This window comes from Punica granatum, chromosome 7, assembly GCF_007655135.1.
Source record: "Punica granatum isolate Tunisia-2019 chromosome 7, ASM765513v2, whole genome shotgun sequence".
Lineage (NCBI taxonomy): Eukaryota > Viridiplantae > Streptophyta > Magnoliopsida > Myrtales > Lythraceae > Punica > Punica granatum.
In genome coordinates this window covers 7,250,633-7,267,009 of record NC_045133.1, presented here as the reverse complement: position 1 = coordinate 7,267,009, position 16,377 = coordinate 7,250,633, and the positions used below count along the sequence as shown (strand labels likewise).

The 16,377-nt window shown below is 42.3% G+C and overlaps 3 protein-coding genes across 3 annotated transcripts; all 3 read right to left on the bottom strand.

The window, feature by feature from the left end:
* Nucleotides 1-4,729: 4,729 nt before the first annotated feature.
* LOC116213192 (putative pectinesterase/pectinesterase inhibitor 28) lies at nt 4,730-6,844 on the bottom strand. Its single transcript, XM_031548041.1, has 2 exons — nt 5,677-6,844; nt 4,730-5,591 (listed from the first exon to the last, which is right to left on the bottom strand). Exons 1-2 carry the CDS (start codon nt 6,683-6,685, stop codon nt 4,900-4,902), a joined length of 1,701 nt encoding a protein of 566 aa, XP_031403901.1. The 5' UTR covers nt 6,686-6,844; the 3' UTR covers nt 4,730-4,899.
* A 1,277-nt stretch (nt 6,845-8,121) lies between these two features.
* Nucleotides 8,122-10,120, bottom strand: LOC116214147 (putative pectinesterase/pectinesterase inhibitor 22). Its single transcript, XM_031549470.1, has 2 exons — nt 9,117-10,120; nt 8,122-9,019 (listed from the first exon to the last, which is right to left on the bottom strand). The coding sequence occupies exons 1-2, from the start codon at nt 10,057-10,059 to the stop codon at nt 8,349-8,351; spliced, it is 1,614 nt and encodes a 537-aa protein (XP_031405330.1). The 5' UTR covers nt 10,060-10,120; the 3' UTR covers nt 8,122-8,348.
* Nucleotides 10,121-10,381: 261 nt separating this feature from the next.
* Nucleotides 10,382-14,778, bottom strand: LOC116214146 (F-box/LRR-repeat protein 3). The gene is made up of 6 exons (XM_031549469.1): nt 13,872-14,778; nt 13,171-13,296; nt 12,979-13,083; nt 12,491-12,890; nt 11,468-11,892; nt 10,382-10,816 (listed from the first exon to the last, which is right to left on the bottom strand). Exons 1-6 carry the CDS (start codon nt 14,541-14,543, stop codon nt 10,571-10,573), a joined length of 1,974 nt encoding a protein of 657 aa, XP_031405329.1. The 5' UTR covers nt 14,544-14,778; the 3' UTR covers nt 10,382-10,570.
* Between the last annotated feature and the right edge of the window lie 1,599 nt (nt 14,779-16,377).

Below are 16,377 nucleotides of genomic sequence, written 5' to 3'. Positions count from 1 at the left end.
TTTTCAGTAGATATATGCCCCTTTAGATGCTTTTTCACAGTGAATTTCTCAAATTACCACGATCATAAGAGAAGATTAGAATAGTTTTATATTCCATCAGGTAAAATTAATGAAACTGAAGGTATACACATGGAATGTCTTTCAAACCACATTATATAATGCTAATCATAAAATCCGTGCATTGTGTGATATAAAACATGATCTCTTTTTGGTAATTTTATTATATAAATATGTATTATAAATTATTGAAAATAGTAATTTATAATCAATAACGATATTATATATATATATATATATATATATATAAAACTGATGGTAATTTAAATTCACGAATAAGATAAGGAAAAAATTATATGAAAGAAGAGAAATCAATGTAAATCTTGAAAAAATGATATGATTTGTTTTTTGAAAAGCAAATACATGATATATCAAATCTATGAAAATATAAATTAATTTATTTTCTAAAAAAATGTTTTGTAATTTGTTCTATTTGGATTTTTTTTATAAAATACTTATAATTTTGTAAAATTCATACATGGAGAAAATTTTGACCAATCCCATAAATTCATATGTTTTCAAAAATTAATTTGTTTTCTAAAAAAAGCTCAATAATTCGAGAAAATAACGTCTGGTTCCATAAATCTAGATATATATCTCTTAAAAATATTTAAAATTAAAAATTAGAAATTCTTGTTTTGAAAAGGCTAAAAAACCGACCCATAAATTTACTTATACATGTTTTAAAAAAATACATATATTCTCTTTAAAAGAATTCCTAAAAATCGAGAAAATATGAACGATCATGCAAATCTATATCGATATATTTTTAAAAAGTTTTACAGTTCATTTTTTTTGGGAAAAAACCTCAAAAAATTGAGAAAATTCCATTCAACAACCAACCAACCGTTGTGAAACCATTTGGCTAGGCCCACCATTGCTCATCAACTCTATGACATACCAAAAAGAAAAATGTGTATGGAAGTACTAATGTACAAATAAGAATCAATGAAAGAGGGTGTAACGCAATAGTCATGCTTTTGCTTGACAATCAAGAGATTGTAGGTTCGATATTTAGAGTACTACCCGTACCCCCTTATTAGCTATTAAGGATTTTTATTTCATTGTACTAGACCCGTGTACCTCCCCTATAATAATAAAAAAATGCATGCAGAGGAATCACTCCACAACTCTTTTAAGTACATCGTTTGCCCAATCTAAACAAGCAGTCTATGAAGAAGGTATTTTAGTGCAATGGCAAAAGAAGTCGAATTGGAATGAAGAGATTATCAATTCGATTCTCATTAATGAAATTTATGTGCTCCTTTATTTTGCTTGATTTCATATTATTATACTAAATCCATGGACCTATCTTATAACTGAACAAAAGGGTGAAAAAAAAGTAATATGTGCAATAATGCTTGATGTACGCACAAGAATCTCTATTAAAAAGAAAGAAAAAAAAAGCCTCGACTCATAAGAATTATTTCACTGCCTAAATGTATGAACGAGATATGCTTACTTGTCATCTGAGCTAGTCTAATATTTGTAGAGAAGTAGGGAGCGGTACATACCTAACTATAAACTGGAAATAGAAAACTGATATTATTACTTCATTGGTGCTTCGATCGTGTTTCCCGTTGCAAAGACCGAGTGCTCTACTGAAAGTCACTGGACCCCAACCAAGAAGTTGTTGTCGCCATTAATCAATGTGCAGAATTGTAAATGAAGCGAAGTACCGTGTGGAAGAGGCTTCAGATATAAATGGAATAACATACAGATCAATGATTTTGGCAATTGCATTTATTTTATTATTCGGATATCTTGAGGATTTTTATATATGAACTTAATTCCACGAGGGATTAGCAATGACTCTAGCAAGGCAAAATGCTGTAGGTGCAATTCTAGATGGAGTAACCCAAATCAATGGTATCGTAAGCCGACAGTTTCTAAGGATAAATTTTTATACGACAGGGCAGGTTAACGTATCCGATCTTACCCCTTCCCAATGAAAGCTCTCATAAGCATGTATTACGCAGTTGCATATAAGGTCCGGCATCGTATCCTATCATCAATTACTAAACTAATAATTTGTATTATCATCAAGAAGCAACCGTTAGGAAGAGGTTAACAAGAAAGATATGCCCACGTCGAGACGATCAATTGAATTGTTAAAATGATTTCTAGGTAAGAAATATAAGTTATGCATATTTATTTAAATCTTTCATTCGATTAAAATAATGAATGACTTGCTGAATCGCTTTGGATTCAAAAGATGGTGCCGACGCACTCTAGACAGAAGACCTCCTTCGACGTAATCGGGGAACATTTGATAATTCTGGGAAAGAAAGCAAGACATTAATGAGAAGATGACATCTGAAAAACATATATATCCGTCGTTTCCCAACAAACAAAAACATCAATAAGTCGGCCCTATTATTTTTCATTTATGGCATTAATTATAATATATTTAAGAATAATTTATAATTCATTGTGCAGCACTGTATGCATTATGTAGTCCTCGTAATTTTTGGGCACACACTTTTCTCCATGTTATAACGATGATACTATCATGCATATCATTTCATCCCAAAATTGAAGGCCCTGCCCATTGATCAAGGAAAAGGCCGGGCCCGTTCATAAAGAGAGCGATCTTGGGAGAATAACTCCAATTCAAATTGTTCTCAAAGTTTTAAGATGATCATAGATCGTTTGTCTATGTTTGCCCTTCTCATATGCACGAGGTCCCGGCCATTTCTAGCTTCGACCAAGACGTGAAACTAGGCTGGGGACGTAGTGATAGGTCAAGGTGGTTCGGAATGGTTAGAGCTTCTAGCCATCAACGTGGCTCAATCCCGGTCATTGGATGGGCCATGACCAGGTCGTTGATACTACATCATACGAGGCCTGGACCAAGTTGAGTTAGAGTAGAGGTGGTTGGGAAGAGGGAGCTAGCCCACTTTGGCCTCTCCGACCACCATCCTCGTCGAACGACCAAGCCCAGCGAAGTTGAGACCGGCCAAACTCAGCCACCTCGAACACCCATTTGGTCATTATCAACCTCAGACTTAGCGACTTGCTTGGGTAGGTCGAGGTGCTAAAAAACGAGCCACCTCAATTTCGACCCGCCGCTGCTTGTTCGAGCTTGAAGACCCAATCAATTGGCGGGGAGTCAGTGTTCTTTCATTCTTAATAACTTTTAATTTTGGTTATATTTTGAACTTTATCGAATGATCGTAAATTTTCTTTTCTCGGTTAGATTTAACATATTCATTTAAGATCGTACTTTGTGGAAAGCAGTTATCAGATTTCAAACGTATGGATCGGATACTGATTCGAAATTCCATTTCCTCAAAGCCATTTGCAAGAACTGCTCGAAAGAGAGAGATTATTAATGTCATGTCATCCAATAACATTGGAGCAGCATCTCCATGGAATGGCGGGAGAAGGCTCAAGCAGAAAGGATGCGAGTGATCGATTCGATCTTCGCACAGATAAAATCCTCGGAACCATTTTTGCAATTAGCAGATTCCCAGGAAGAACTATGTGCGTTATCTTGCCCTTACGAGAAAGTAACAACATTTGACTCCATTCGGAGACTCGTGACTGATCAGATGTCATAGGATCGAACTTTGTCGGGTGGAGAATCGCTGTATCGGACAATCGAAAGAGAAAGGGATGAGGCCATGGCAGCGCAATGAGGCTGGGGATTCATCGAATCGAACTGACAAGAGAGAAGATCTGCTGATGGAGGCGGCTGAGAGCCAGAGGAATGGAGCTGAACCCCCAGAGAGGAAGGGTAAGGGGGAGGATGATGTTTAAACCCTAACCGAAGTTCAGCCTATAAATACAAAATAGGAGGGCAAACCTCAAGGGGGTGGAGCCATAATGACCATATTGCCCTTTACCCTGCCTTTTTTTTCTTTTTTTTGGATGTATAGTATGGTATCTGGAAGCCTTCGGCTAATTCAATTCGAGTCGAGTCGATTATAAACGGGAAAATTCTCCCGATTTTCTCCATTGAAAAGGCTCTGGGCATTTTTTTTCCTCATAAATCACATAGAAGACTCATGACCTGATAGAAGATTCGAATATGCGGAAAGAGCTGCACAAGGGAAATTTCATTAATAAGATTTGAACAAAGGAACTCATCGGTCTTCACTATAATAGGGTCCGTGGTTGGAAATTGTACATGATGCAGTCCCAAGGAGTGTCCTGCGTCACGACTCATGGAGATACTCACGTGCATATTTGAAATTGCATTTAATGCATCCCTGATGATATTGGGGACACCAAGGTCCAAACCCCTTGATATGATAATGCACAGAATTATTCCTGTGTGAATACCCCTAAAACGACTGTGGATGGCCCGTATTTAACTCGTTGTGGAGAAGGATTAGTCGAGGTGCGCACAAACTGCCTGTACAAATAAAGTAAAATGAAGTTCGATTTTGAACTCATTCTTCAACTCTAGGAAAGGCAAAATGCAGTAACCCTGTATGAGGTATTCTGCATATTTATTTTGGAAACGGACACCTGAGAAAAGCGGAAGACTGTCAGGGCTAACAAAACAGAATGGTTGTTATCGATGTTCCGTTTCTACTGAATCGAACACGTTTGATGATGGAAACTTGGCTTGTATTTGAAAGTTCATTCAACGTCAATGAAATATGCTATCGATGATATGCGTAGAAGGAGATTCAGTCGATTTCAGAGGCGGGATCGATATAACTGGTGATTAATTGTATATTTGTATATATGTATCTGTTGAAATGCCAACAACAGGAAGGTGTTAATTCGGCATCATGCACTGACATACGTTACATTTTCTTGTTCTTTTGTTTTTTTTGTTTTTCCCCCAGTACATAATATCTTTCAAATGATCAAATGGGGTGAAGCAGATCACATCATGCCCCGGGTGTAAGGGATTCCGGTCGCGGCAATCCAGCTGTCGTCACTCAAGAGCGTCTGGCCGGTGTATTCGAGAGCCTGGGCAGGAGACAGGGTCTTGATGCCAGGCCACCTGACACGGCGGAAAGTCTCGGAGCCAGGTCCACGGTTGTTGAACTCTGAGTAGTAGCAGGTGTCAAGAGCAAAGGTGCCGAGCCATGGCAGCCAGCCATCGGGGTGGATGACATCGTCGATGTAGTTCTGCAAGTAGATGGTCTTGGCAAACCGCTTCCAGGGCCTGCCCAGGTAGGACCTGAATTGTGCCTTGACGGGCATCAAGGTCGGGTCTGGGCAGATGGTGCAGTTCTGGAGGACCATGGCTGTGACCGTGTGGCTTTCGTACCTGCCAGAGGCAACCACGATGTTCTGCTGATTGTCGAGTGGCCTGCGGATTTGGATGAGGCAGTTCTGGAAGAGCGTCCTCGAGTCACCGAAGATGAAGTCGATGGTGCCGGTGATGATGCAGTCACGGTAGAACTGCCTGTTCGAGTGGGCGTACAGAGTGTCCTGGTACCCATCGAATCGGCAGTTAAAGAAAGCACTCCTGTCACCGTCAACGACCAAGGCCACTGCCTGGTGCTTGATGGCACCAGCGGAGTTCTCGAATCCGATGTTCTTGAAGGTGTGTCCGGCTCCGATAAGGGCTGCAAACGATAAACAATAAAATAACTCTCATTCTATCTTTCGGCCCCCTTATGATGCAATAAACATATGGAAAAATCGACTTACTGAATGTTGCAGTGTACATGGTCTTAACTCCATCGGCAAAGTTCTTGTTGAATGTGATCCTGGTCTTGTCGGCCCCGTCACCAATCCATGTTATGTTCCAGACATTCTTGGGGATTTTTACGGTCTCCCTGTAAATTCCTGCTTTGACATGGACCACAATTGGGATCATGGACTTGAGGGGTAGACGCGGGATAGCTTCCGTAAAGCTCCTGACGTCCCCACTCCCATCCTGGGCAATGACAAGGATGGGCTTGGTTTCGTCAGCGAGGAGCCTGCGCCTGACCGGGTCCATCCAGGTCGGGAACTCGCCGTGTCCCAACACTTCCTCCTGGAGAAGGCGGCGGTTCTTGAAGCCGGGGATGTTGAGGTTCTTGAAGATGGAGGACAACTCCTTGACCATGACGAGGGCGTTGCTCGAGAACTTAATGGTGCCGTTGAGAGCCTCTCTGATCTTGGGAGCCGCGGGGCTGGTCACATTCTCGAACTCATCCAGGCAGGTACCCTGGTAGGTGAGAACGGAGCTGAGCCACGTCTCGAGGTCATCGAGCACATCGTCGGTCTTGGTGATGTCCAGGGCCCCGATCCTGTTGAAGGACTCCTCGAGATGGTCCATGGCGAGTTCCATCTGGTCCCTGCAGATATCAAGGGCCTGCTTGGCCATGGGGTCCTTCTCGGCCTCCTTGAGAGTTTTGGAGTTCTCTGCGATCTGGTCGAGCTTCTTCTTGGTGAACTCGAAGCCGGCCTTGATCAACTGCTTGGGGTCAGTAATGTCGCCGGCCCCAGAAAGGGACTCGATGCAGGCTTCCTTGTAGTCGGTGGGCTGGCACATCGCCTGGACGGCCTTGTTTGAGGTGGTCGGGTGAGAGTCCCCGCCGCCGGAATTGTCCTGGTCATCCTGATGCCTTGTAACACCAACTGTCACAGCAACTCCAATAACCACCAGAATGAAGGAGGAGACCACCACAATGGCAAGTCTCTTCTTCTTATTTGAATCACTCCCATAAGACATCTTGAATCAGCCTCTCAAGAACCCTCTTTTTTATAATTTGTTTTCTATTTTTTATGTAAAAAAAAAAAAATTTGTTTTCCTAAAAATTGAAAGAAAAAGAAAAGCTGATGAAGGGGGAGCAAATGACCCTCCCTTGGGATGCTTATTTGTCCTATGGACAGTGACTGCTGAGATGATGGCCATGGAATGGACATATTTATACTTGGCATTAAGGGGGGAGTTTGTTACATAATCTGAGGCTGAGAGGAATTTGCTGGAATTGAGGAGACAGGGAATGAGGATTTCCTGAAAAATAGGACAACAATGGCAAGAACTAAGGATGATCATTTGGGTCCATTGGTTTCCTGTCACAGTCTATTTTAAGACAATTTCCAATCACAGTAATGCTGACTTGCTCTTAGTTGATGATTTGTGGGCAAAGCCATTTTCATATGTTAGTGTCAACATATTCTAAGAGGACCAGTGATGTCCCGTATCAAGAAAATTCTAGAACGATCTTACCTCGCAGTGACATATATCGGGTTGGGAAGAACTTATAAATTATAACACCACATCATCCGCATGTCTAATACGCATTTTATACCTCATTTATTGGAATCTTGTTGGCGCTTCCTTTGTGGCAGAAGGGGCATGAGAAAAAACTTGTAAGCCTGAAAGAGGAGGGTCGTCGAATCTAGTCAAGTCGTACCGAGAAAAACATGACCCTTGTTGCACTCACGGTAGGGGCGACCTGGTAAGATTTCTGAATGTACCTCTTTGAAGCCTTTTGTTCGGTCCCCAAGATGCACAATGCAGAACTTCTTACATATAGACACGAGCACTTCGACTTCGGTGATGGATTCTTATGACAAAATGGAGCGAGGACTTGTCACTAATTGCAGTACAAGAACCCTCTTATTATTTCTCTCATGGGATTACACTTCACACTCAATGAGGATTTCCTCTGATCTGTTCATGAATTCCTCAAATGAATGCACACTCAAGCAGCAGCTATGTAGCTGCTAGAAGAATTTATAATTCTTATGCTACCTCCATATGAAATTTCATTATGCCAAAACAATAAGGAAAGATTAATGGGGATCAATGGCTTCCAACAATACATTCAATAGGAATTCAAATTTAAGCGCGCGCAGGAGAGAGTGAGAGCCACATGCTCAAGTTTCGAATTCAGAGCAGGAGTCTCATGGTCTGAAGTTCCGAAGTCAGTCCGATTCGGTCAGTTTCCAGCATGGTTGGATATATCCAAATATTCTGCAAGTTAGAATATTGGCAAGCTTAAAGTCGGATCAATGTTCGAGTTTCAAGCTTGATCGCAAGACTTCATTTGATTGAATTTGCTATAAATGTTTTTATTTAGAAGAATATTTGATCTTTACTTTAGCTCATGAGCCATGGGGACATGATTTGCTTATCATACCAGGTGTGGTAAACTCTTCTACAGTACTTATCAAGGCCGATACTGAATAGCTACGAAGCAAGACTAATTTGCTTACACCCCTGTCGAGATCACATGAATTTCAAAGTACGTTTTGATCAATGAACTGATCTCGGGTTATTGGTACAACAACTATTTTGTACATCCAATCTATAATCTAATCAAGCCTAGCGAAATTAGGGCAGATATGCAATAACAACGTAAACAAATTCATATATAGCGTATTATCTAATTGCCGAGGTCAGCCTTGAACTTGACCCCTGTGGAAGGCAGCCAGGCTCTCCCGTCGATGAACCGCCCAGCAGTGAAGTACTCAGCGGTGGAAGCATCCCGAATTATGTGATAACCAGGCCAGGTGACCCGACCAGAGAGCGAAGCACCGGGGCCATAGTTCCTGTACTCTCCGTACCACAACGTGTTCAATGCAAAGTCCCCAAACCACTCAAGCCAGCCCCTGGGTTGAACTTGGCTGCTCAGGTAAGTGTTAATGAAGACAGTCCTAGAATATTGCTTCCACGGTCGGCCGAGGTAAGTGGGCTCTGTGGCCAAGACATAGCTGTCCTGGATTGTGAATCCTGTGCTCTGGTCCGGGCTCTTCCGGCCCTGCGCCGTGATGGTGACCTTCTGCAAAGGCAGGGGCACTCGGGTGTAGAGCTTGCAGCTCTGGAGGACAGCAGCACCATTGCCGAAGATGAAGTCGATCGTGCCATAAATATCGCATTCTCTGTAAAACTGACGCAAGGAGTGGGCATATAATGTGTCCTGGTGGCTTTCCATGCTGCACCTGTAGAACGCTGACTGGTCTGAGTCGACCCTCAGCGCCACAGCCTGGTGGTTCACTGGGCCGGCTGTGTTACGGAAGGTCATGTCTCGTGCTATGAACCCTTTTCCAGAGACAGCTGCGGACATTAATCACAGTAAAACGGTAATCTACACAGAGTTAACAGAGAAACAAGGATCTCAAGATATCGAACCAAGGGAAGTTTAAGAACTCACCAACAGTAGCAGTTCGAAAGGTAGTCCAACCCTGCATGAAATTTCGGTTACCAGTCACCACAGTGGCCCCGATTCCATCTCCGACGAACATTATGTTCGTTTTCTTCCTCTTCAGATCGATGTTCTCTTTATAAATCCCCTTCTTCACATATATTACATACCTCCTGTTGCTATAACTAGGAGCCTCGTTGATGGCTTCAGCGATCGTCCGGTAGTGCCCGCTCCCGTCAAGTGCCACGACCGCATCTACATGCATACCAGTAGGGCTAGAATTCACCAATCCTTGATCCCCCTCGGTCATCCAGCCAGGGAAATACGTGTTCTCTTTGTTCGCAGTGCTATTTCGGGGTGGCTTGAAGGGCAGGCTATGCAGCTGAGTGTACAAAGCCAGTACGTTGCTGATGAGCTGCGTAACCTGCTTCAAGCTACCCCGAATAAAATTCTCCACTCGCCCGTCAGTGCCCTCAAAGCCCTCGATGCACGTATCCTGGTTGCTCAGAGCCGCGCTTAACCAGGCCTTCAGGTTGCCTTCATAGTGGACATTCTCGTCACCTGCCCGGATCCTTTTCATCTCGCCCAGGGACCAGGCAAGCTCGGACACAGAGAAGTCCAGGAGCTCCTTGCAGTCATCGATTGCCACCTGCTCACGGTAGTTGACAGACAAAGCCGTGAACCTCGTGATCATATTAATGGCCTGTTTTGTCTTGTCAAGGGTGGTTGCCAGGGCGGCATTGAGGACCGAGGCCGGGTTGCGAGTGCCAATGTTCTCGAGCTCTCGGTGCATGTTTGAGAAGCACGAATCCTGGTCTTCCACGCCATTGCAAGCCTGAGAAAGGAGAAGCTGCAAGTCGGGGGTCTCTTTGTTTGGTGGGGTTTCAGTGTTCATAGGATTGATCGAAGGCAGAAGGACAAGAAACAGGAGGAAGTAGTTCATCGGGGCCATTTTCGATGAAGGGAAGAATGAGAGAATACGCTTCGAGGTCGGTTAAAAGGAGAGGCAGAGGTTTATAACTGCCAGGATCGTTTGCTTTCGAAGAAAGGATAAACATTTGAGTCATAGAATTTACTTTTATTGATGCTTTTTCCGGTAAACAAGTCATGCTTTGATTTTGAAAGGAAACCTTCGAAAAGTCTATTTTATTCCTTGCTCTGTTCATTTATCTTGGTGGCGGCTTTCCGCATTGGTGCACTACTCAAGCTATGCCTCATATTCCCTAGCCTTCCAGGACCCACAAGACATCGACGAGCTCCATATTCCTGTTGTGTGGGACCATCAAAACTTCGATATCTCGTGTTCCATTGTTGAGCAGCTTCGCAGGTCACGTATATACAGAATCCACCAATTAAGAGTGTTAGAAGACTCAAAAAGATCTAACAACACGATATCAAACCTCATAATTCATCACACCGACAACAACCTCGGGATTTCGGCTATTGGTAACATTTTTTGCCCCCTAATCCCACCTAATCCTGCAACCCCTCGCGTGCAGAGTCTCGATTATTTCTCGGGAGAGCCTGAACCGGAATGAACTGAGCAGCTTAACCTTCTTGATCCGCACACAGCAGGCCCTAAGCGCGAGCTCAAAGCCTTGAGCAGTGACTTTGTTGAGATGCACCAACTTTGCATCCTGAAGGCGGGTCAAGTTTCCCATCACCATGCATAGCCCCATGTCAGACACATTGCAGTGGCTTATGTTTATCTGTCACAAGCAGCAGAGTTTTAAGAAGAAAATTCACCAAATCATGCTGGTCATAAGCAAATTCGTATGGCACGAAGCTTAGGCTCTTCCAAATCCAAGTCTTCCAACTCTTTAAGCACTCTTACACTAAGGTCCATTATCGAATTTCAAATTCCTAGTTACTCCATAACTTCATGATACAAACCTAAAATTAAACACTAACAATGGCAAAAGCCACTTCATAACTTTATCGACGAGAACAAAGTGGCATTGACATATAATCTCTGATCAAACCAAACCGTGTCAGACTGGCACCGGAAATGTAGGACCCCAATTATACTTGTTATCAGAAAAGCAGATTCACTATGAACCAGTTGCACAAGCCGGTCCTTGCTTTAGAATAGTTTCTCTTTCCCTAAAGTTTATTGCATATATCTCCTAATAGATTAATTATTTTTGTAATGAAATTTTATTTGAATAAAAGAACGATCATTTGAAAGATAATTACAACCTCTATACTATAGCATTTTGCATATCTATGCCAACACAAGAATGACGACATAAGATTGAGATATTTACTCTTGTGAACTGAGAAGCAACCACTGCAACTCTGATCACTCAGGTTCAGGGACTAATTAAGCCTATCAAGGAGCAGAGCTGTTATTATCATACCTGTCGCAAGTTTCGTGAGTAGTAGGCAAGTGCCCAGAATCCCGAATCGTCGACATTCTCGCAGTGCTTTACGTCGAGGTCTGCCAGTCTCCAACAACCAGCGGCAAGTGCTGTTAACCCAACACTTGTAACTTGCACTAACCCACGCATCTCTAGGTCAGATAGTTCTTCTAATTGGCCCATATGCTCCACCCCTTTATCCGTAATTTTAGTACAGTATGACAAGTTGAGTATCTTCAACCTCTTGCAACTGCCAGAAAGTGCAGCCAATCCCTCATCCCCAATACCATCACATTTGTATAGATCGAGTTCGTGAATATCTTTGCAGTTGTCAGCAATGTGGCACAGTCCTTTGTCCGAAATATTTGTGCATAATCCTAGCTTCAAGGATCTGAGTTTTGAACATCGTGACAAATATTCAAGTCCTGCAGAAGAGAAATCCTCATTAACGCAAACCCTATACAATGAGACAATAAAACAATAAACAGGATACTGAACTGTCTGAGACCAAAATTAAGAAAAATTGAAGCAAAATTAGGAATTTTTTTTACTCTAGAAGTGGAACGTTTTGCAGGAAATTTCTTCCGTATTGGCAACAAGGCCAACAACATCCAGGCGTATGACAAAGTAAATGCTGCATCTACTCTGTTATGAGTTTAGGTTAGAGATTTTCTACATGCTGAATCTCAGATGATCTTCTACACTGAAAACGCATTTTTTAGCAGATTTACTAATACGACAACTTCTTTGGCACATTATTTAGGGTATGAAACTTATCTAAAATGCAATCTCCATCGACAGGAAATTGGAACCTAGAAAATTGGAGAACTATTAAATTAGTTCTCAAGTTTTTATAAACTTTTATTTAGAAACAGAAAATTGCAAAAATATGTCTATTTAGCTGACAGGGCTCTCCTAAGAAAACTTTGTTGTCCATTTCTACAACTCATGTGGGACTTCACTTATCCCGGAACAATCAGTAATGAAGACCCTTTAAGTTGTAATCTGTTTTGATCAACATACCGGTGTCATTTATGCCGGAACAATCAGTAAGATCGATTTCTTGAAGCAGCGTGCAAAATGATCCAAGGTAATAAAGACCCTTCTCTGTGATCATAATGCAGGACTCTAGCTTCAAACATGTCAGCTTCCGACAAGACTCCAATACAGCATAAACCGCCACATCTGTTATGGAATGACAGCAGGTAAGATCAAGGAACCGCAAGTTGGAACATCCACATACTAGCTGCATTATCCCAATATTTGTCAGCCCTACACACTTGCTCAATCCTATCTCAGACAGATTCTTGCAATTTGTGCAGAAAGACTGGAGGCTAGACTCTGAAACTCGAGCCCCATCCACTCGGATAGTGTTCAGATTCTTCAAGTCCTTCAAACAGCCTAAAAGACTCGGTGTGAACTCCTGTATTAGAAGATCATCAGATTAATCTGAAACATAGATCACATCCATGAAATCAGATACTTTCTTGTACTGTCGAAAACTCACTAACCACGAGAGAAAAGCTCGCATTTAGCTGTTCAAGACAGTCATGCCCTCTGATTACAGAGATTAAGCCAGATGAACTGATGCTGTCACACCTAGATACATCAACCACCTGCACGAATTGAGAATCTCAAGTCTTAATATATTATTATAAATGAGTTGCTCAGAGATCAGATGGCCTTCATGGAATGGCAATTACTCTTAGAGAAGGGCATCCATGTTCAAGAAATTGCAACCCCACGTCGTCTATAAAAGGACATCCCGCCATTGCTAAAACCTCCAGGTTGACCAATGGAGCAGTCGAGTGGAGGGAATCATTCGTGACCTTCAAGCAATCAATGCAGCAATTCTCAGCAATTTGACACATAAAGAAAGGAAATGCTAAACCAGACAGAAATGTCACTCTTGGCACAGCTACTGCAAATGCTAATCTTTACACAGCAACATGACCATAAATTTATGTCCATATCAGATCACATAAAAACATAACTTATTGGCAATTTATTCAAAACATTTCTCCTCATTCCCTGAGCCTTAAACGGGGATGACTGAGGGAGCGATAATAATGAGAAAACCGGGACACACTATGATCGTCTTTAACTTTTTGGAGTTTTCATATCCCGCTAAAATCAATCTAACTTTTTGAGCGATTAGCACAACATTTCGCCCATTCCTGGTTCCATCACTTATCCAAACTCATTCTCAATCACCAACTTCATGAAAAATGCCTACCGAACCTGCAATGGTTTCAGCTTCAGGCAAATGTTTAATCAAAGCTTTAAGTCAACTAACTCTCCAAATTGTACCGTTTCCATCCCTCAAATTAAAATGATCCAATCACTAAAATGAATGATCCTATCTTCTATATGATGATCAAAAGAGGCATAATCAGTCATTTACCTGAAGGTAAGATATGTCAAGAAACTTCAGACCCAAACACTTCTTGCAGAGAAGATCAACCCCCAAATCCCCAATCTCCATGCACCACTTCAAGCTCAGCTTCTCCAGTCTTGAGCACCCAACCGCTATCTTCGCTAGCCCGACATCAGTCACCCCCAAGCACTTGTCCATCTTCAGTTCCCGTAACCCCGCCGCCCCCGAGATTGCAGCCGCTTCTCTGTCCCCGAACCCCCGGCAGTAGGAGACGTCGAGGCTCTCTAGCATTGGGCAGGCCCTGACTAGCTGCTCCAGTCCCGAGTACCTCAGACCCGTTGCCCGACAAAGAACGAGCTTCCTCAGACCCCCAGTCCAGCTTACCGAGTCGAAACCCGGCCGGAAAAGCCTCGCTAGGCCAGGAGTGAGCAGGTCCGAGGCTCCGCTGAGGAGGATCGAGACAGTCCCGTCATCGATCCGCGGGCAGACGGAGAGGTCCAGCGACTCAATGCAGGCGTAGTTCCGCAGAAGACGTTGGAGGAACTCGATGCGGAGTACCCGGAGGCTGGACCGAGAAACGGAGTCGACTCGGTGGAACTCCTTGCAGACGAACCGCCACGCTTTCCGGTCGGACTCGGAAGAGAGCAGCCGGTAGACTCGGGCAAGCAGGTCCGCCGTCAACGCTTCGACAATCGACATGGCCAGGAGAAGGCTCCGATGTCGCGGAATCCAGCGAGATTTTCCAACCAATGGGAGTCCGATTTCAGGTCGGGACAAAGAGGAAGAGCAGGATAGGCCGGAGCTTGGCGTCGGATGGACCCGATGAGAGACCGGACCGGCTATACAGTATCATCTTCATGGTACGGATCCGCCGGAAGAAGAAAGAGAGAGATCATTGGCTGCTATTGTCTGCGGTCGCGAACACCACGCCACTAACAAAACCGGTAAAATATGCCACGCGGCACGCCGTGTGCCGGCTCTCGGTTGGGCGGACCCGGAGTGCCGCCAGGCGACTCATTATAGACCGTTAGATTGTTCGTGTCTGGGGATCGGACGATGGGGGAGTCGCTCTCATGGCGTGTGGAAGGTGGAGCGGGGCATGATACTTGCTCTGTACGGCGAGGAGGAGCGTGGGGCCCACGCTCACGTGAGATGCCGTACCGTACCTGTCTCGGCCCAAGCAAAGTCAAAGATAAGAACATAACAAATGGGACAGATTTTTTTTCTTTGCTTTTCTTGTTATTATTTCTTATAAGTTTTCGAGCATGGAAGGGAAGGCCGTAAATCTATCGAAGATAATCCTTGAAATTATGGACGTCGTGGTATCGAAAGACGATGAGTGTTTTGTCACGAAACGTAATGCAATTGGCAAATCGAATTTTAACTAAATTATAAAATTTCATTAAAAATACTCGGTGAATATGACTGAATGAAAATATAGTAAGTATCATTTAGGAAAATTATAAATGTTATTATGGCATTATTAGTGTTACGGGTGATAGTGATTAAAAATAAATATTCTCCTCCAAAAACAAAAGATTGTCAAATACTAGGGGTAATGAATTGGACAGTATTACATTATGTTTGGTTTCAGAATTAAAATTACAAAAATTTTATTTTTAATTTTAACTCAACACACTACACAACAAAAATACACATTTTTCAAGTCAAAAATTTTAATTTTAACTTTAACTCAACACACTACACAACAAAAATACACGTTTCCAAAGTGAAATTTATAATCATATCTCATTTGTCATTTTTCACAATCAAAATCAAAATTACTTTAATTCCGAAACCAAACGCACCGTTAATCGTCTTAGATGATCGGTCCCTTCTTCCGACCCTCAAGTTAACGTTTTGTGCCATAGTTAGATCTAGCTTAAAAAAAAGATTTAATTATGATAAGTGAAAGGAACTTAGAAACGGTCTTCTAAAGAAGTCAGATAAATTACTATAATAATAAGAATAAATAATAATAATAATAATAATAATAATAATAATAATAATACCTTTAAAATATTTAAATTAGAGAATAGTTTAATCCTAGACTTTTCTTGGACACATCGTCACCATTTGGGACGACAAGTTGCTGTCGGGAGACCCGCCTAGAATCTTCCCGTGCTGTTCTTTATTCAAATCGTAGTCTTCTGTCTAATTCATCATTTTTCAAAAGTTCAGATCGATGTAACATGATATCATCCAGTCCTTTTCAAATTTTCTATGGCCAATCACGGTGATCTAATAGTTAAGTTTCAAGTGTTTAACATCACAAATTTGAATCTCACTGAGAATGTAGAACTCGCCATTATGTGGGTATATTATGAACTGGCAATGGTCGACCCATAATGTTTGATCCCATAGACCTTGAACTTAATTCATTAATGTATTGGTGGTATTGCGATAATCAAGTTAAGCTAAATCTCAACGAGTTATAGCAAAAGGAACATTTCGGGGCGGTTAGATTCTCTTAATTAGGTAATCACAATCAACTAATAATCCGACTTAACTTTTTATTTAGTAAAAAAAAACA